Genomic DNA, 21625 nt, shown 5'->3' on the forward strand with positions numbered 1-21625 from the left:
AGGTCCGGTTACAGAAGTAAAAACTGACATATACGTCACCAGCTTTGGACCTGTTTCTGATGTTGAAATGGTAGGTCGCTGGAAAATTTAATGTCCTTTTTGAGGTTTAAAGAAAGAAGCAGAAAAGAAGGCAATTAGTGTGTACTTTTGCTGAGTCACACAAAGTTAGAGCTAGAAAGTCAACAGCCAAATTAGAATCAGAGGTTTATGAGAAGTAAGACATTGAATTTGCATTTTAGCTTTAACGTTGGAGGTTTTTTTTTGGTACTAGTCTCCATGATACAACCTCACATGTAGTGTTTTTTTCCTTAGAAAATTATTGAAGAGAATAAAGTTAGTACCTGTTATTAATTTTGGTATGACCCTTTATATTATAGTACTAATTGTATATATAATGTTCCACGTTGGCTCAGTTGCTCATGCCCCAACCCCATCTACCGCTCCTCTGCCTTGCTTTCTCTCATGTGTAAAGGACCCAGAACACCAAACTCTAGTCAGGATAAATTCATCCATTCAGTTGTGTTCTCTAATATTAAATATGTTTCATTTCAAGGTCCAATAGCCCACTTCATTTTTTCCCTTGCGGAGTCAAACCCATTTCATAAATGTTATGAGTATAAAATTTCTTTTTCATGTTTTACTTTGTCTTAAAGACATGCTTACAAATTTATGATTTGTTATGTAATGATACTTGTTACACATTAACTAATTTTGTTACCAGGTCTAAAGTAAAGTACAACTGTAATTACCTGGTGCTGGCAGTTTTATTAAATTATAGTTGTTATTTTTGAATGATTAATGTGTATGGTAATTTATCTAATAAGTGTGGAAGATTAAGGTATCAAGATGGATATTACATGCTTTCATTGCTGAGAATACTTTTGTTTCATTGATTTAAGAAAATTTCTGCTCCCATTAATTTAGTTTTAATTCGGGCAGTCTGTTTCATGAGTGGGAAAGAGGCTAGCATTGAATGTACTTTTTGCACAGTTATGGATAGTCATCTGTGATTTGATCGTGTCATGAACTAATTTCCCTAGGAGTACACGATGGATGTGTTCTTCCGACAGACATGGATCGACAAAAGACTAAAATACGACGGGCCCATTGAAATTTTGAGATTGAATAACATGATGGTAACAAAAGTATGGACCCCTGACACTTTCTTCAGGAATGGGAAGAAATCTGTCTCACACAATATGACAGCCCCAAATAAACTTTTTAGAATTATGAGAAATGGCACTATTTTGTACACAATGAGGTAGTCGTTTTTCCTTTTTCCCTTTTTATCTTTTTTTCCCTCCCCCTGTCCCTCCCTGCCTGCCTATTTGTCCTCCTTCCTTCTTCTTTTTCTTCATTTTGGGATCTATAGTTTTATTTTCAGACAAAGAGTTGATTCCAATTGTATTTTTCCATCATAGACTCACCATAAGTGCGGAGTGTCCCATGAGATTGGTGGATTTTCCCATGGATGGTCATGCATGCCCTTTGAAATTTGGGAGTTGTAAGTTACAATAAAATGTTGTTAGAATTAATGATGATCTCATGTAAGCTGATAATTATGTATTTGCATGATTTTCCTTAATCTAACATTTAACTTTTGGTCCATGACAACAACTGTCCAAAATATGCCTTTTAGGAGACTGTTTGTTATCTACTATATTTAAATAAAAAAGTAAAAACAATTCTTTCCCCGCCACCAAAAAAACCCACAACACCTTACTTCTACAGGTAGCCTAGGTAGACTGATTGACTAATAAATAATAGGTTAATCATCAGTGGTGGAGTTTGGGGAACTCTGAGCTTCTTGGCAGGTGGTGTAACATAGCAAGTAATAAATAACTTTGCTCATTTTGTTTTGTTCTGTCACAAGCAGAGTCCTTTATGGCAGAGTTGAAAAAAAAGGCCAAAGAAGATTCAGGGCTTCTTGACATAGCATAGATCCGAATAATATAAGCAGCATTGTTAGTTTCAAAGTGGCTGAAGCATGACAAAAGCATAGTAGATGTGTGGTCTGATTTGTAGACAGAACCAAGCAACCGAGTGCCTTCGAAAGGTTTAAATAAGGGATATGGCCTTATGTGACTGACATGTCCCAGGTTCGTACCAGCTCTTCTATGGAGAATGGATTGTAGAGAGGCCGGAACAGAATTTGAGAAAAGTTGGAGGCTGTTGATTTAGTACAAAGATGGTGGTGGCTTAGACCCTGATAACACTAGAGCAGAAGCTGAGAGAGATGGATTTGGTATGTACTGTGGGGGTGAAGCCAAGGGGGTGAAATGAATTTGTAAGAGAGAATATGGAATTCCTTTTCCCTAAACACCCTTCTCTGACATGGCAGCACAATTTGATGGCCTCTTCTAATGTCTGCCTCAAATACTTGATTTAATCAGAATCTGCCAAAAATAGATGCTGGTTTTTACTATCGCTTCAGACTCTTAGTTGCGCTGATTGTGAAACTTGCCTGCTGTTATCATTGCTCACTGCTTAACTTAATGGGAATCAGCAGTCAGCATTCTTTTTATATATAACCTCTGGTAAGCACAGTATTCATGGACTAACTTGAAGCTAAAGGCAGTCACTTGCTCCCTGACTGGTGACTTACTGAGAGAAGATTAAAAACAGAAAATGCATAGAGAGAAAGGTGATCTCTCTGGGGCCAGAATTAAAATGCATTTGTGTTATCCTCATTTAGATTTCACCCAGATAGTCCTTATCTAGGGTTTTATCTTTCCCACTAATTTGCCCCCCTACCCCCACTTCCATCCCCCGTCCTTATAGGAAGCACTCTTCAGAGTGACTTGAAAACAGTTCGTGCTCAGTAAGGACATGCTCAAATAAAGAAATTACTCCTTGCCAGTTGATGTTTAGGGGCTGGGAATTAAAATGAGGGGATCATATTTTATCACCTTTACTCATTTCACCCACTCCCACCCCCCGTCTTCAAATATTGAATTATTAAGAAAAAGATTATTCTAGCAAGGTAGGCTAGGCCAGGGAAGGCCACCTAACTTAAAATATCATGGGCAGGAATGTAGAATTTGGGAACTTTAAAGATACGATTTAAGCATGAATATACTTCCGGCGATCAGTGGTCACATGTACCTGTATGCTGCACTGCTGAATTGCAACACAAGCCTCGTAGTTTGTTTTGCTAAGTCATCTGTGAAAATAGTTTCCGTAGGTATCAACTCCTTTTGTAGGATTAAACAGTTCCACCGAGGAACTACTGTGCTCCAGCCATTTTAGGGCGGCTCGTGGAGGGTAGTACACGACTTACCTCGATTCTTTTGAACTTACTTGTGTGTGAGCCAAGCTCTCTGTTCTGGGTAGACTGGTAAGCGAGCAGCTGCTCTCCACTTGCATTGGACATGGAACAATAGAAAATGGGCTTAAATTGTTGCTGGGAGGGATGGCTCAAGATGGAAGGGAAAACGTCCTGATTGCAAGGGATCAAAGGTAGCGGATCTGGTTGTGTGATTATATTCCCTGGAGAGCTTTACTCACAGCATAGCCAGTGGTCACCACAACACCATTCCCAAACAGCATGGGTATTGCCCGGAGGCAGAGGCTGGAGTAGGCGACTCCTGCTGAACTTTCCCAACAGTAGAACTTATTTTTGTTGTTGTTGTTGTGGTATTATAGGCAGCATTTCATATGTTTCTATTCAGCAGAGCTGAATTAGAATTGAAGTTAATATTGTTGAAGCCCTGGAAGTGAGTTGGCATGGAAATAAGTGGTAGTTTGACTGCCTTTGGGGGGGATTATTATTTCCGATTTTCAACTGCTTATCATATGGAAACATATTCATGTGCATGGATGTAGGTATAGCATTTTAGTGGCTTTAGTCTCTCCAATTTTTTGGCTTAAAAACAAGAAGCATGCAAGGCTGTTTATTTAGTCTCTTCAGTGTTCTAAATCGTAAACATGTTGAAATAAATCACAATAACTGTTTTCATTTATTCCGTCTTTCTTGAACAAGTGTAATATTCTTAAGTGTTGCCCATCTCTCAGTGCTGATGACAAAGGAGCGCTGACTCTAACCACAGCCTTTGTTCTTATTCAGATGCTTACCCGAAGAGTGAGATGATTTATACCTGGACAAAGGGTCCTGAGAAATCAGTGGAAGTTCCGAAGGAGTCCTCCAGCTTAGTCCAGTATGACTTGATCGGGCAAACTGTATCAAGCGAAACCATCAAGTCCATTACGGGTGAGATGTGTAATGATTAAAGTCAGCATGTGGCTTAACATTAGCAATGGAGTTTTGCCCTAGCTTTTTCATGGCCAAATCTAGCAGGGGTGTCCAACCTGTGGCCTGTGGGCCGCATGCGGCTCAGGATGGCTATGAAAGCAGCCCCACACAAAATCATAGCTTTACTTAAAACGTCATGAGATTTTTGTGTGTGTGATTACGTGTCACAATGTAATTAATGTGTGGCTCAAGACAACTCTTCTTCCAATGCGGCCCAGAGACGCCGAAGAGCTGGCCGTTGCTGGTAACGCTTTCAAGGGACAACAGAGAGATTTCAGAAGTAGAAGCAACGCATAAACCACAGTTCAGAATTTTTAAATTTATAATTATAATCTTAGATTAAAATAAGTTCTCAATTACTTAGATGTGAGTTGGTTTTCTTCAGGAAAAAATCAGTAATCAATTTTATTAAATTTATTTTCAACAGAATTCTGAGACAGGAAGTCTGACCAGTGATTTTTGGACACTAGCTTTTCTTCTTTCTGTGGTGCTTTCCCCAAATCTTTTTTTTTTTTAAATCTTGCTTCACAAAAGTAGAAGTAAAATATAAACTTAGTTATAAAATACATTAAGGGTAAATGTTAAAGCTGTCACATGGGTGGATGGATGATTATCATTGATAATTCTTAGTCTACATTTGATTTTAAAATGTGAATGGAAAGAATTATAGGATTTAATTTTTACCCTCTTTAATGGGAAAAGTTGGCTGATTATTGTTTGTTCTGAAAGTATTTCTTTCATTGCTAGAAAAAAAGTAGTTTTTGAAAACACTCAATTATTAGCCTGCAGGTGAGATGGAAAACAAATGGGAGCTGAAACTTCTGGATCTCAGGCTGCATAGTCCGAGAATGAGGCTACTGACTCCTAAGTCACTCTCTTAGGAGAGTTACTTTGTGAAATCTTTAGATTTCGCATTAAACATATTTAACAACATACTACCAGAAGTCTTATGGTTTGTTTTTCTTATTAGTTTTTTAGATTTTTATCTAAGTGCAAATAAAACATTGTTGAATTTGGGGATATTACACAGGGTCCAGCACAAATAATGCCCCTTTTCATTACAAAATTATAAGCATGCAATTCTATAACATATCAATATCACACTCAAGCACACCATATGATATTTTGGGTGAAATGCTCAAATTAAAACTATAAATTATTATACCCATATTATTACCCTCCCAACCACATTCAAGCAGGCCTTATTTCTGCTGGACCCTGTATATGGCTGTATGTTGTATATGTCTCTTTTTATTTTTCCTTTATATAAATGACATTTAGAAATGCAGCTCTTTCCTAAAGCTAAGTCAGAAAAGCAGCATATGTGTATATATAATGTATATCTGTGTATTTCAATTTTTTAAAACATTTAAGCTTTATGTGTGTGTATATATCCATTTCCACCGATTTTTAGTAAAAGTTAGATTAAATTTTCTCTCAAAAGATGCTGAACATGAAGGCTAATTTCTTCCACATTGCTAGCTAGCCCTTTAAAATAAGGAGCACTGTTGATAATTTTTTAAAAGTTATAACTTACTTTCTTAAATTGCTTAATAACTGTGTAGAACATATTTCTCCATGTTGGTTTGCCGTGTACAACAGATCCTTTCTTTGCCTGGAATGCTTTTTTTGGCCTGAAATATGAATATGAAGCCATTGAGTAACTGGCTGCAGAACCAGTAACACATTTTCATCATGTTTTATTCGTAGGTGAATATATTGTTATGACAGTTTACTTCCACCTCAGACGGAAGATGGGTTATTTTATGATTCAGACGTACATTCCATGTATTATGACAGTGATTCTTTCGCAAGTTTCCTTCTGGATAAATAAGGAATCAGTTCCAGCTAGGACTGTATTTGGTAATTGCAATTCATTTCTTGGGTATTTTTGTTCACATTACATTTTGCTTGTGATTTCATGGGAATAGCTCTCAGATATCATTCCTAAGAAAATATTAAACGGTAATATATCAGGCTATGCTGAGTAAAGAATCGTATAAGCTTTCATTTTTTCATCAAGCCAAGTAAGGCTTGAGGGGTTATGGGCAATTCATTCCTTCTTCTGGCTCAGTTTCCTCTTCCTGAGACCAGGCCTGTAAAGACCAGGTGTGGATCTAGATACGATTTCATGATTGGTGGTGGTCTTGGGCTCCTAGCCTAATGCTGTGTAACTGAATTGAAGTTTATATGTTGTTATTAAAATAAAATACACTGGGAACTTAAAATAAAACAAATAAAATTCACGGCTAAATGAATATGAAAGCCAAGAATCATTTGCTTTTTAATGAACAAGAACAAAAGGTTTAAATGCATGGAGTTGGAATGTATTCTATGCTTAGCTTATTAGCGCATTGTTATGTTCTATCTACATTTTTCCTGAATGCAATATTTTTTTTATTTTTACAGTGGCTTTTTATATAGTCTAAACTACAAGAAGTCCGGAACACACAAGTTTTAACTTTTTATAGCTGTTAAATAAGTCTTTTACATATCAGTTGGGCTTTTAAATAAAGTTAGTCATGCTATTTATTTGCTTGAATATATTTCTCCATTTTTTCCTGTTGATTGTGAGTAGCAAAATCATTCAGTAGTGGTATGCGAAGGAAAGCAATCAGAATTTCTCTGGAATGGAGGTGCAGTTCTCACAAGAGATCCCTATCAATCTTCCCCTGCTTGTTCTACTTGGCAAGATCAGAGCCAAAGTGCAATAGCCCTTCTCACAAAGAGCAGAAGGGCTGCTTGTAATAAGGAATAGGAAGGGTGGTGGGATCTTCTCATCCCACCTCCCCATCCTGTTAGAGAACTGATAAAAATGTTATCTCGGTGTCTTCAGTGGACTTGAATGAGGGGATACTTTCCATGGACAGCCCCCAATACACACATACTTTTTATCTTAGAAAAGGTATTGAAATTCTACTGGAGAAATGCACAGAAGGGTCAGCTCCGGGGAGGGCAGGATATGACCTTAGGAAGGCGGTGAGCATGTGTAGTGGCGTAAACTACTTCACAGAGTTGTGAGGGTTCAGTTAAAGAATAACAGCACATTATAGACATTGAATAAATTTTAACTGTGAAAAATAGGTGTGAAAGAGAGAAAACAACAAAACTAAGTTTTGGGCTACAATAGGTTGGGATTTAAGACTTGAATAGGTTACTTATTTTCTTTATTCATAAAATCGTGAAGATGGATCTCTTCTTCACAGACTAGTGGGAATTTAGATCTAGTGCCGGCCTCTCACTGGGCACGCTTAGACCATGTTAATGACTCTCCCATACCTTCCATACGTAGGGGTGGTTAATCTTGTTCTGACTTGATTTCCTTGATTTTTTATTGTTTTTAAAGAAAATATTGTTCTAGTGTTTTCTCTTTAAACAATAAGCACTGGGATAAGTTATCGCATTTACCTCATTTAGTGCTCACCCTAACGTTTTTACACCTTATGTTCAGAAGTGGCCCGACTGGACAGGAAGTACCTGATGAGGCTGAGCACCAGATCAAAGTCCCCTAGTGGCTCTACAAATAATATGAACATTTCAGGAACTATAGTCATTAAAAAGTAAAAATAAAATCACTTGTATACATATTATTTTCATTTTTCTATGGCCCTAAAGAACTTCTAGAACAGAAGATACTGACCCATTATTCGTGCCTCTGTTGAAGAGGTGGTAGTGTCTTAGGGCCGACTCTGGAGCCAGGCAGTCTAGGCTCTAACCCCAAGGTCTACCACTTATTAGCTGTGAACCTTCAATGCATTACTTCTGCTCGTTTCCTCATGTTTTAACACAGGATGAAATAAATCCTCAGGGTTGCCATGTGGATTGAGTTAATTTGGATAAAGTACACTCAGAACATTGCCTACCACACAGTGACTATTATTTATCTTCATTTGAGAATTACTATTTGATGCTATAATGTGAATGTTCTCTGTGTTTTGTCACTGCTTGATAAGATTTGAATGCTTTCTTGGTTGGCTACAAACTGGTAGCCACTGTGTGGTCTAACATACTCCCAACAGTAGAAATGACCAGTTGCTGCGGGGAGGGATCACCTTGATTATTGCTGTACTTACAACACATTTCCTATTCAGAGAAGACACTGTAAGAACATTCATCAATATATATAAAGGATGCTGGTAATACTATTAATAATGATTGTAAGATTTATCATATTCTGATAGTGGTCATCTTATTTCATCTTTACAATAACTCAGTGAGGTAGGTGTTAATAATATTTATGAATCAGGAAAATGACTCAAATAGATTAAGAAACTTACACAAAGTTACGTACTTAACAGTGATGGATCCAAGACAATTTCTTTCTAACTTTGGGAATTTTGCCATTTCTCCTGTGACATTTGACCTTCCTATGAAGATACGGGGGCTTGTGAGAAATTTCAGAGCTGCTGAGTATGTGTGTGTGGATATGCACTGAGGATAGTTTGTGGGTAGCTTTTTCAATTCAAAATGTGACATTTGCCTCTGTCTTGTGTTCATGTGCCAAGACACATTGATTTTGATTGATCAGGTAAATTATGCCCAATAATTAAGTCTTCCCAAAACTAAGATATGTCAAAGTGGTAATAATTAGACTGTTTAATGAGGCTCTAGGTGATATTTTCCTAAGAAAGTTAAGTTTTAAGTATTTGAGGGGCATTAGCGATCTATTTCATGTGAAAGTTAGGTAAAAAATTAATTTTGTGCTGGTATTTATCTTCCCTCATTCTTGTTTTCCTCTTTATTCAAGAAGAAAATTTACTGGGTCAGGTATACACTAGAGATTATGCAAAAGAAAAACTTTAAAAAAAGTCAATTTAAATATGAAAACCAGAGCAAGCTAAATTCTCTCCAAGGGCCTTCTATAGCCAAAGTTGTATACCTCGGAGTTTTCTAATTATTCTAGTATAGTAAAACATTAAATCTGAGTAAATGCCAACTGGCATATCTAAATCATTCTTAGTTCGTTTTTCTAGGAGGGGCAGCAAGAATTTTACACTTGTGTCTAGCATTAACGTACTCTTACATGTCCTCTCCAAGCTCCTGGGCCAACCAATATGGTGCATATTCAGCATTCTAAAAACAGAAACTGGCATTGATACTTGAATGTGTCAAAAATATTCTATGATTATTGAAATGTGCTCAAGGGTAAGTGCCAGCTAAGCCATTTAAACAGATGCACTGTCTTTCTAGATGCAGCGGGNCTCCAAGGGCCTTCTATATCCAAAGTTGTATACCTTGGAGTTTTCTAATTATTCTAGTATAGTAAAACATTAAATCTGAGTAAATGCCAACTGGCATATCTAAATCATTCTTAGTTCATTTTTCTAGGAGGGGCAGCAAGAATTTTACACTTGTGTCTAGCATTAACGTACTCTTACATGTCCTCTCCAAGCTCCTGGGCCAACCAATATGGTGCATATTCAGCATTCTAAAAACAGAAACTGGCATTGATACTTGAATGTGTCAAAAATATTCTATGATTATTGAAATGTGCTCAAGGGTAAGTGCCAGCTAAGCCATTTAAACAGATGCACTGTCTTTCTAGATGCAGCGGGGAATCCACGGCTTCTTATCTGAAGGGTTGGCTTCTGTTTGTTATTCCGTTGGTATTTAGTTGACCAAATGCCCACCTAAACCAGGTAGAATAAGCACATCCCTGTCACACTAGGAGTTCTTTAAATTTGAATCCAGGCAGAGAGAACTTTTTCATGTCTAAAGGGATGGGCGCTTCAAACACTTAGTCAATTGTTTATCTCAGTTATTTTCTCAATTTTGCCAACAATCATAAAATATGAACTATAAACTTTACAAACTCTACAAACTTTAAAATCAAGTTCATTGATTCAAAATAAAAGAGAATAGAAAGTGGCCACATAGTCAACTTTTTTTTTGCATTGATGCATCACTGAACATCTTCATAAACTTGGTGACCCAACCCTTGGTGATCTACCCCTTAACAGAAAGTAATTTTTGGATTCATAGCTCGGTATTCTGCTTACTTGAATTAATAAGGTAATGAGGACTAACCATATGATAGCAGGAGGAGATGAAGAATACTATTTTTGGTCCTCAGGATAAACTGTTCTGTTACAAAAGAAATAAAATGTGCAAAGCAACATTTCAGAGTTTCTTATATACGGTTTTTGTGTTTTTATTTTTTGTTTTGTTGTTATAGTATTATGGTCTTGGTAGAATTTTTTGCGTTCTTGTTAGTATTCTTTATTTAAACTGCACTCTTCAAAATGTACTTCCAAGTACTTTCAGTACAATATCTACATTATTAGAGTAAATATACCTAAGAAAGTTGTCAAATATTTTTGAATACTTAATAGGCCATTAAACTTAATGTATTAAGAATAAGAAAAAAACCGATTTATCTTCAAACTTTGTAGCTAAAATTTTTCAAAATGAATTTAGTGCTTATTCAGTACATCTTCTAGCTAATATGGGAATGGTGTCATTTTTTTTTCTGAGATTTTAAAAGGAAGCCTTACCTTTGTAAGCTCTTTTTCTGAAACAAAGTCCAATAAATTCATAATATTGCATTTTCATAGAGATTTATGTATCTATATGTTTCATCAAATAAACATTTTTAAAATCTATTTTATACTAACAATGCTAAAAATACCACAGAATATTTTTAAAGGGGAATACAACCAAATTCTCCAGTTTCATTCATTGTATAGTTTATAACGTGTTAAGATCTATAGCTCATACACTTGCACAGTTGCTCTAATTTTTCATGTTCTAAACACGGACAATCCAAAAGGGACTGGAGAGAAAATGGATTGGTGAGGAGCTGAAAAAAATGAGTTTTTATTTACTGCGCATTTATCATGTGCCTGGCACTATGTAATATATCATGGTAAATCCTGAAGCAATGTTTGACACTTTTGCTCTCCAAGAAGCTATGCCTAATAAAGTTATGGAAACAAAGCTTGTGTGCATGGAACAATTAGGAAATGTAAAGCAGACTACGCTGCTGAGTTGAGAAGACAATACGATTCCTACCTAAATCAAAATATTATCTCTTTATTGTTGCACCAGGCTGCTAATCTTGTCGGTTTAACATATGCAGTTTGGATTTCAGCGAAGGATAGCCATGGAGTGGAACACATAGTTTAGATGCTTTAGTTATCATTATTGTTGTCATCACCATCATCCCCAAACAATTAAGGAGCAAGCATGGGCATTATATAGAATGTGTTCAAATAAAAAGAGTAAATTCCCACAGAAATGTCCAAGATTAACTAGATAACATGGATGAGATATAAAGATAGACAAAAATAGACATCTTTAATACTTCATTTCTCTAGAGTTCCAAGGGCAACTGGAATTTTTCCATTGAGGATGGGAACTCACCCTTTTCCAGGCTGAGCAAAAGGCTTTCTTGGAGGTGATGTATTTCAGAAGCCTATTAATGGAAGAAAAACACCTCTATTCTTGTTGTAAATATTTTCCTCCCAACCATATATCGATGGTTAATATATGTCTAACATTTTTTAAACCAAATTGTTCCAGAAATCTATTTTTCTAGGAGTATACCTTTATTGTTTTACATAAACTAAGGTGTTTCACAACTAGTAAATTATTTTAATTCAATAGGTAATATTTGGTTAAAGATTGTAAGTGTCTACAACTTATGCTTTTATTGGTAGTGATGCTCAATAGCAGGCGGGCCATGTCTACCACAGGAATTCTGATGCTTCGATTTTTCATGCTTCCAACTTCCCACTCTTGTTGAGAATCAGTACTTCAATGAGTAGCACTTCCTGTAAGGTGTGTGTGTGTTGAGTCGCTCGGGTATGTTGGCTCAGATACAATATATGCTAGGTGCCTTACGTACTTTCAATCATTATGGCAAACCCAACAGGAAGATAGCAAATGAAGCCCAGTGAGTTTTCCTAACTTAATCCAAGTCACCGTGGAAAAGTCCATACAAATTCCACTGTACCACTGGGATTAGAATCCTCCATCAAAGATGATTTAGTTTGAATTAAAGTCTGTTACCCCAACCACCACAACCAAATCCCGAGATTTGTTTGTTTGTTCATTTTTGCATAGAAGTAATGGTAAAGTATTTCGTCTCTTTGCTCTTTTGCTTTGAAGGAATAACCACAGTCCTCACCATGACCACACTGAGCATCAGTGCACGGCATTCTCTGCCTAAAGTGTCCTATGCTACTGCCATGGATTGGTTCATAGCCGTCTGCTTTGCTTTTGTATTTTCTGCCCTTATCGAGTTTGCTGCTGTCAATTATTTTACCAATGTTCAAATGGAAAAAGCCAAGAAGAAGAAATCAAAAGCTCTCCAGGAAATGCCAGCTGGTCCAGTGCCGAAAGAAAAGCACCCTGAAGCGCCTCTGCAGGTATTTGACTTAATCTTCTTCAGATTAGAATTTGAATATTTTGGTCAAGTTTACATGGCCAAGTGAAAAAAGGAGAACTTGAAAATGGCAGTTCGTAAGTCATGTAAAAATCCAGGAAAATGTGAAAAGGTAATTATAAGTTTAAGCTTACTGTAGTTTACATTGGACACATAAATGATTCTGTGATTAAAAAAATTAAAGTCACCTGTTTCTTACGGATTTCAGTTGTACAAAAATAACATGGTCATAATGAAAATAAGAAAGCAAACAGGAAGGCCTCCCCTCCCCCCCTGTGTCCTCCTTGGATATTCTGTGCTCTTTTCTCCTCACTCATTCAGCTTCTGCTTCTTTCTTGAATCAGCGAAGTGTCTGTGGTCACTTACACACAGTTTTACTGTAGTTGCCAAAAATGGTAGTCTGAAACTTCTTTTGTTTGTATGTGCCCAAATGGAAATGTGTATAAATTATCCATTTATTTTCTATAGGTCATAACTAATTACCTTACTTACTCATTTATTCCTCCCCCCATTCATTTAACAAATACACATTTAAAACCAATGATGTGCCAGACCCTGTTCATGGCCTGAGAATCAAGTCTGTATACCCTCCCACCCACAACAGAATGTCCTACACTTTGGAGCTTACATTTAAGTACGTAGGATAGAGAAAGGGAGGCAGGTGATTTTCAAAAAGACAAGTACTAAAGCCCTTGGTGTGTTCCTTTGTATCAGGGCTATGACCGTGCTAAGGGAAGGGCTGGAGCAGTGTGAGCAGGAGGGGATTACGCAGTGGTCAGGGAGAGTAAGGCCACCAAGAGAAGGTGACAGTTTAACAAATCAGGTTTGGAGTTCATCCTGGCAGGGATTCACTGTTTGGGTTCCAAGTTTATAACTCTGCTCCTACAAAGCCTGGGGCGGTGGTTCTCCTGGAGTGGCATGTGAGCAGGTAGGGAAATTACTGCTCTCCCATTGAGTAAGTTTGGGCAGCTTGCATTTTTCTCTATAGTAACTCACTTTATTGAGATTTTCAAAATTATTAGAATGGATTTTGTATTCTATTTTTAGTTGGAAAAACTTGGTAGAAAAATTCTTTTACTGTTTCTCTTTTAAAAATATTAACTCCTGGATATGCTATTTATTTACTGTTTCTGTTTCCTAATTAATTATTCATAATTTGTTTTAATTCCACCTTTCTGCAGGCTAATTCTGTTACTCTTTTCCCTGCTTCTTGAGTTTCATTCTTATTTTCACTTGTTATTTAATAATAAAGTTTTCTTTTATTACAATGAGATTTCTTTGCATATAGCTTTGACCATACTCATAACTTTAAAAACAATTGTTCAATTACAGTTTGTTTTTATTTTTTATCATTGTTCAATCACAATGCATCTTTTGATATATGATATTATCATAGTTATTTGGTAAATATTCTGCAATTATGTTTCTGGTTTTTCTCTATAGGCTAAGAACTATTGGGAATGAAATATTGAAGTTTCCCAGTGGGATTTTGTTTGCTTATTTAGCTCCAGTGTTTATTTTTAGTTTGGAAATGTCAACCATCAGATTTGGATGTTATTGACATTTTTGTTACACTCTGAGTGTGCTGATAGCTTGGAAGTGTTTGATGGCTGTGTGAAAGAGTTGGTTTTTAGTTATGAAATCAACTTACTTAAAATACTATTATTTCTCCCTCTTAATCAGCCACCTCTTATTTTTTAAAATCTTTCAAATACCAAAAAAATATTTAAAAATCCTCCTACTAATAATATGATTATGTGAGATTTTAACTTTTTTGTTTTATACACTTTGATACTATGATACTCAACATATAAAGATTCGTAACTGCTCTATTTCCATATCAGTGTATGCATTTAATTATAAAATAAATTTTTTGCCCCATATTATGCCTTTTCCCTTTAATTCTATTTGGTCTGATTATAATACAGTATATTAAAATATAATTTCTTAATATTAGGTTTTATAATACTTTTTATTGCAATCTTTTTCTTTTTTTTTAAGATTTTATTTATTTATCTTTAGAGGGGAAGGGAAGGAGAGAGGGAGAGAAACATTAATGTATGGTTGCCTTTCATGCATCCCCTGCTGGGAGTTGGCCTGCAGGGAACTGGCCTGCAACCCAGGCATGTGCCCTGACTGAGAATCGAACCGCGATCGTCTGAGTCGCAGGCCCACGCTCAATCCACTGAGCTACACCAGCCAGGGTGCAATTTTTTTCTTATTCTTTTGTTGCTCATGTACTTTGGAAGCTATATGTCATCATTTTATATTGCTAGTGGTTAACTTTAAGGTTTAAAACAACATCTTTTTGCTTATGATTTTCTAGTAATGTTGAAATTATAAATTAAACTGAATTTCCCGTATAGTTTATTAATTCTCTCCAGACCCAGGATTGCTGACATCCAAAGATTCTGGATGTAGAGACTATATATAATTTCTGTTTATATGTAAAATAATATACAATTTAATATATATAATTTCTATTTATAATGAATTGCTGTAGTTTTCCTTTTCATTTTTGCAAAGTGATGACATTCCTTGCACTATTGTTACACTGGAATATTATAAATACTTAAAAGGACTACTTAATCAAAATAAAACTATTCTGCAGAATTTCCAAAGGTGAGAATGAAACCAATGTTATTTTATTTACTCCTTGATATCTCTTTCTTTTAAAATTGTTGAGCATATTACAGATATCCCCCAATTCCCCCCCTTTGTCCCCCTGCACCCAGCCCCTTACAGGCATTCACCGCAGTGTTGTCTGTGTCTGTGGGCTATGCGCTTATGCACGTATGTTCTGTGGATAATCCTATTGACCATAGCAATCGGCATTGCTGGTAAATGCTCAGATGAGCACATCCAACAGTCTAAGTGTACTTTGGTTCAGTAACTCCTGTTGGCAGCATGGGCCCAGTTCTGCATGCAAATGGTGTAATCAAGATCGAGAAGATGCAGTTTGTTTGCAAAGGCCATAGGGTCATAGCATTTAAGGGTTGGAAAGAAATTTTATGATAAATGTCAAAATATACATCATATGCTTTATGTCCTCTACCAGTGGGACTGTGTATGTGTGATAACTTAGATCTCCACAGCAGTTTACTTGAACAGTGTCAGTGTCCTAAAGACAGTGATTAATGGGTTGGCCTAACCATCCCCCTGACTCCAGGCTGCTTCCAGAACATGGCTGGCTTTGGAGTGTCAGTTGGCATTGTATGGCTTCAATATCAAATTGAAGGTTGAAGACATATTAAAATTGAGGGAGTAAGAAAAAAAAGAAAAAGAAGGAGAAGGAAACAAGAAGGGGAAAGAGTGTGTTAAGAGAAACATTTTAAAACATGTTACTGGAAAGAAATGTCCTAAGAATCTCACAGGTTTGGAGTTTTAGTAGAGATTCTAATCAGATAGGTGACATGGGCTTATTCAAATATGTGTTCTAACTTGTATGGCTATTGACTGGTTCGAATGATGTTGCTTTTGCTTAACATGTCTTTAAACTCCTCTTTTGGAATTGCCTCCACAGTCTACATGACATTTGGTAATTTGTTAGTGCTTTGGTTAAGCTCAATAGTGGTTTAGTTCATTGTTACTCCATGTGACCTGTAGACTGTTAATGGCCTGGTAGAGGTTTATAGCCACCATTGTTATTCTTGGAAAATTGGGAAGAAGGCTCATTGGCAGAATCTAAAGCAGCGATGGGCAGCTTGAGTATGTCTTTGAGCATCTCAGGAGGCAAAAGCAGCTGTTCTGGCTCCGCATTACTTTGATTCTGCCTTTGACTCTATCCTTTCACTGTTGAGTTGAGGTCCATTCTTGTGGTCCATTCTTCCATATCCTTACTAGTTCTTAGAGTGAATACTGTTTCACTGATGAGGGTGATTTGGACTAATAGAATGTTTTGAAAACTAAGCAACTATAAAATACAGGACAAATATTTCTTTTTTTAAATTTAATTCTTGTTCAAGTACAAAAGAAATCATGTTTTAAAAAGTCACTTGAGCCCTGGCTGGCATAGCTCAGTGGATTGAGCGCAGGCCTGCAAACCACATGATCGCAGTTCAATCCCCAGTCAGGGCACATGCCTGGGTTGCAGGCCAGTTCCCAGTGGGGGACACATGAGAGGCAACCACACATTGATGTTTCTCTCCTTCTCTCTCCTTCCCTTCCCCTCTAAAGATAAATAAATAGAATCTAAAAAAAATCATTCTAAAAAAATAGGTCACTTGAGAATACAATATATTCTATGGACCTTGTTCAGTCAGAAAGTATGCACTAATATATCCATACTGTATCTTGAGAAAAACACTATGATATAATAATTAACATCACTTGAGCTCTTAAAATGTGTTAGGTACTGTATATGTTTTAATGTATTGCATAATTTTGAACTCACAAGGGCTATTTTACAGATGAGGAAACTGAGGCTTACAGTGGCTCAGTGATGTATTAAAGAAATGGTTAACTCAATATTTAAATTAATTCAACTGTGTCTGACTTCAGAGCTTGTCTTCTGAAAGTGTACTGTTTAGTATTTAATTTATGATATGTCTATGAAGATGTTAATATACATAACCTAGCCTAACACAGTCTTTTGTTAATCTTTCTATGAATAAATAACAATAGCGCAATACTCTGAATGCTTTATATGTACCAGTGATAATAACTTTTACAGATTATATCTATATATAACATCTAATTCTTAAAACATATATGTTCTATTTTTATCCATGTTTTAACTAGTGAGAATATTAATGAGTAGTGATCAAGTAGTCTGCCAAAGGTCATCTGTCTGGCAAATGAACGGTTGAGCCTGCAAACCCTGTATTTTAAGCCTTTGGCCTAACAACTGGTTAGAAATTTGGGGTGAGGGAAAGGGAGGTTGAGATGAATGGTGATGGCACCCTGCACTGGGATAGAGAAAGGAATGAAACACACTTAACGAAGCAGCTAACTGGTTCAAATTTAGACGGGTAGAAATTTCCATAGTAGGACATTTCTCCTACCCCAAGATAATGATAACTATTTTTAAACTACAGGTGCATACTTCTCCACTGCTTCCCTTTTGTTCCCCATCTACCTATTTTTTTGTCTATTTTTTCCCCTGTAACTATTCTTCACGAACTTTTCAATTGTAAAGTGACCATATTTCTAGAATGAGTTATTTGCTCGGCTGGAAGTTTTTAAGAAAAAGGCAGTATAAAAAGGGAATGTATAATTCCAGGCACACTTTGAATTCCACAGTGCAAGAGCACTCAGGAGGACCTCCTTTTTTACCAGCCATCCTTCAAAATCAGACTCTAGCCTTATTGTCCATGTGTGGCTCATCCTGACTGATCTGTCCTCAGGGGCGAGGTCTCGAGGACCCACATCGACACACCGGGGACCGGGAAAGCTTGCAGTGTGAATTAAATTACCTCATGTGTATAGAGTAAGGGCACAATGCTTAGTACTGTGTAAATAATAGCTATGAGTATTATTATTCTTTATTTCTTTCAGCATCTTCAACATTTAAAGTATACATTATAGATTTTATGATTTATCATATCCTGAAGTATTCTGCTTGAACTGTTTCATATGTGATTGCTATATTTACCTAGCTAGATCATTCCGTTTTCTCATATAGCACATAGTAATAATATTTAATAGATACAGTTGTTTAATGATGGATTATAATGCACCAGCTGTAGAAATTGGACAAGAGCAAGTGTGGTGCCTCTAAAAACCAAAATATTTATCACCCATTTCCAAAAATATCTGTCCTTTATGTATCGAGCTGGCCAAAATTGCCATTTAGTTTTTTCTGTAAAATTAAAGACACATTTTTCATTTTCACCAATACTTTATTGATTAGGATATTTGAGTATGTCAGCTATCTCCTGTGTGGTATAACATTGTTGTTCTCAATTAATGTCTCAATTTGAGAGCTATGAATTTCAAATGGTCTACCCAACCATGGAGTGTCATACAGTGAGAAACTCCCAGCACAAAACTGCAAACCGCTTTTGACACCTTCAGTCAGTCATAGCACCTTCTCCATACAGTGCACAAATCTTTTTTCTTTTGTGTTTCAGTTGTATTTTTACTTTTCTTGAAATAATAAAACACGATATGCCAAAAATGTTGCATATTTTCTTCCACCTTCAATATTAAAATGGCTATACAAAAATTCACTAATTTTGATTTTTTTAAATGCATGCTGATATGACAGCTGTCCCAATACAATCTAACAAAATTGTTCTGAATGAAGTTAAGGACAGCTAAGACTACTAGAGCCATCTTATGGGAAAAAATGAATCTTTTTGGCCAACTCCTTGGTGGATAAATGTGAACACCAGGCAGACGTTCGGTAGCGAGCTAGAGCCGGGTCACTGAGCCTATAGGGCCGCAGATAATTGTTCTTAGCATTCTGAGACACACTTGTCAGCGGTTAAGCTGGTGGAGAGCAAGAGGGAATGGAGGAGGGTGCTTTGAAAGCAAATGAAAGCAAAACAAAAGGCCTAGGTAAATCTCCAAGTGCACCTGTGCATTGTGAGGAAAGCGTAGTTGTCCGTCCTGTGGTCATTTTGGTCACATCATTTGCACAGATATCAATGGCTGTGTGTGAGATCACTATTAAATACAACGACTTCTCAGTGGTTGATAGTATATAAACTTTACTCTATTTCACTAAGCCAGTTACAGATTTTTATTTCAATCATTCTCAAAGCTGCTCTTAGAAATGCTGGTTTTTAAGTAGTTTAAGCTAGCATGGAAAAACTTTCATTTTTCCATTTGTAATTATTTGTTCATAACTTAGTTTAAACTCTCTTTTCTTGGCAATTTGAAAAAGGACATGAAGCAGTACTGTCAATTTATTTGACATTAAGGTGTGTTTGTGACAGTAGTTTAATGACATTCCTTAAGTCTTATATAAATTGTACCTTCCCAAACCCATATGTGTTTCAGTACAGAATGTTCTGTAGATACTAATGCTTTTTCAGGCAATGAGTAATTGCTTAATTGTACAATTATTAAACTGTATGACTTAAGTGTTAAGAATATCAGGATTGTGTTTTATCTCCAGCTACGTATTTTATCTGATAGTTTTTTATGTGTCATGTGTTGATTCATGAGAAAATGTCATGTTGCTAATGTGTGTGAACAAATCTTAGTCATTTAACAAGCTTACCAAGCAACTACAGTGGACCAGTCACTGTACATAGCACTGTGGATTCTGGACAAAGATCTAGGAACTTAGTTTTAGGAAGGAGAGAAACTATTAATCTTGTGGGTGGCTACATTTAGCATATAGAAGTGTGGCCAGGGTCTTGGTTTTACAATAAGTCAACAATGCTTATAGTAATGTAAATTTATAGTCAACTCTTCACTGCTACCTTAGACCTGCCTGTTGAAATACCAATCTGTATATTCAATTACATATTTATAGAATATCTATTAAGTGTCAGCACACTGGGAATACTGTGCTCACTTTTTTTGTAGATCCGAAGAGAGTAGGGAGGTAGATATTATATAATTAATTTCAAACAATTAAATAATAATATATGTGCAAAACACTGTGAAGGAGAGGTAGAGAGAGTAATGATAAATTACATCAGAAAGAGTTGAGATTTCAAATCAGTCTTTAAATGGAAAAAATGACAAATTAAGGGATACCATTTGAGCTGACAAAGGGAGGAGAAGCAATAAATTTTAGTAGCTTATTAAAACACTATTCTGCATATTGTGGTAATTATTGGTAATAACATCACATGGGAAGAAAAATGCCAACATTAGCATTGTAATTGAAAATTTAAGCTATTTCCTCATCCAGAAGGGAAATGCCATGATTTTAACGCTACATTAGGAAGGCCAGACATATTAGCTAGTGTTGAAGGAAGAAGTAAAGCATCCTGTGAACCTAGTATAATACAGTGTACAGTACGTGTGCCTGTGAGTGTGTAAGTATGGAGTACCTACAGGTTATTAGTAAATTTGTTCATTTATTTTCATGTATTATTGGTTTACAAATATCATGGCAAAAGAATAAGCTATGAAGTGTTTATGTAATACATAGAATTTGGATAGGTAGCATATTGCTGTCATCACCATCATCATCGTTATTTATTGAGTGCTACCAGATGCCATATATATATATGCATGTATATATATATAAATATGTAGTTGCTTTACATACATATACGTATGAGTTATTATATACGTGTGCATAGATGTGTGTGTACATATATATGTACACACACAACTTGGGATGAATTATTATGTTGTTATGTACTTAAGTTTATGGTTGACAAAGATGAGTCTTGGTAAAGTGTTTTGGACACTTTGAGATGCATGGTGCTGCTTCTTGTCTAGAGAAACCAAGCAAGCACAAAAGGATTCCATCTCTACTTTCAGTTACCCAGTGTAGCTTTGATCGTATGACCAATTATTTGGGTTTTTATTTCTCTATCACTTACATGATGAAATTAGGCAAGATTATAACTGAATTCCCTTCTAATTTGAAAATCTATGTCATCACAAACTCACGCATCCTTATAACTACTGCCAGTTTGCTTTATGCTCTTTAACATGTACTTAATTTAGTGAAAATCATTAGAGAGAGGATGGTTCTTTTTGGGCTCACTGAGTTAGAGCAAAATGAATATTCGGGTTATTTTATGTTCACCTGTTCAGCAAAATTCCATACTGTTCGACAGTGATAAAAATATCAACTGATAACTGTGCCACCTCGTTGCAGATAGTATTTTAAACACTTCACATGTATTAACTCATATAACTGTCATTGCAATCCTGTTCTATTTTCATCCTACTTTACAGAAGTGGTTTGTCCAAAATCATAGAGCTGCTAAGTAACTGACCCAAGAGTTAAACCCAGGTAGTCTGGCTCTTAAGTCTAGTTTTCAACCACCAGAGATTGCAGCCCCTCAGTTATAACCTACTACCACACGGCTTACACCTCACCGTGCTTGTTGCTGCATGCTTACTACCCA

General features: G+C 36.1%; 1 protein-coding gene across 1 annotated transcript in view; it reads left to right on the forward strand.

Moving 5' to 3' along the window:
* Positions 1 to 21625, forward strand: part of GABRA4 (gamma-aminobutyric acid type A receptor subunit alpha4) — a 66495-nt gene that overhangs the window by 15142 nt on the left and 29728 nt on the right. The window contains exons 3-8 of the mRNA XM_037034228.1: positions 3 to 70; positions 1041 to 1261; positions 1422 to 1504; positions 4067 to 4210; positions 5963 to 6115; positions 12362 to 12621. Of these exons, the coding sequence (XP_036890123.1) occupies positions 3 to 70; positions 1041 to 1261; positions 1422 to 1504; positions 4067 to 4210; positions 5963 to 6115; positions 12362 to 12621 (929 nt within the window). The remainder of the gene's footprint in view (positions 1 to 2; positions 71 to 1040; positions 1262 to 1421; positions 1505 to 4066; positions 4211 to 5962; positions 6116 to 12361; positions 12622 to 21625) is intronic.

Source organism: Sturnira hondurensis, unplaced genomic scaffold, assembly GCF_014824575.4.
Source record: "Sturnira hondurensis isolate 20B ecotype Veracruz unplaced genomic scaffold, ASM1482457v3 Scaffold0022017, whole genome shotgun sequence".
In the NCBI taxonomy this organism is placed as follows: domain Eukaryota; kingdom Metazoa; phylum Chordata; class Mammalia; order Chiroptera; family Phyllostomidae; genus Sturnira; species Sturnira hondurensis.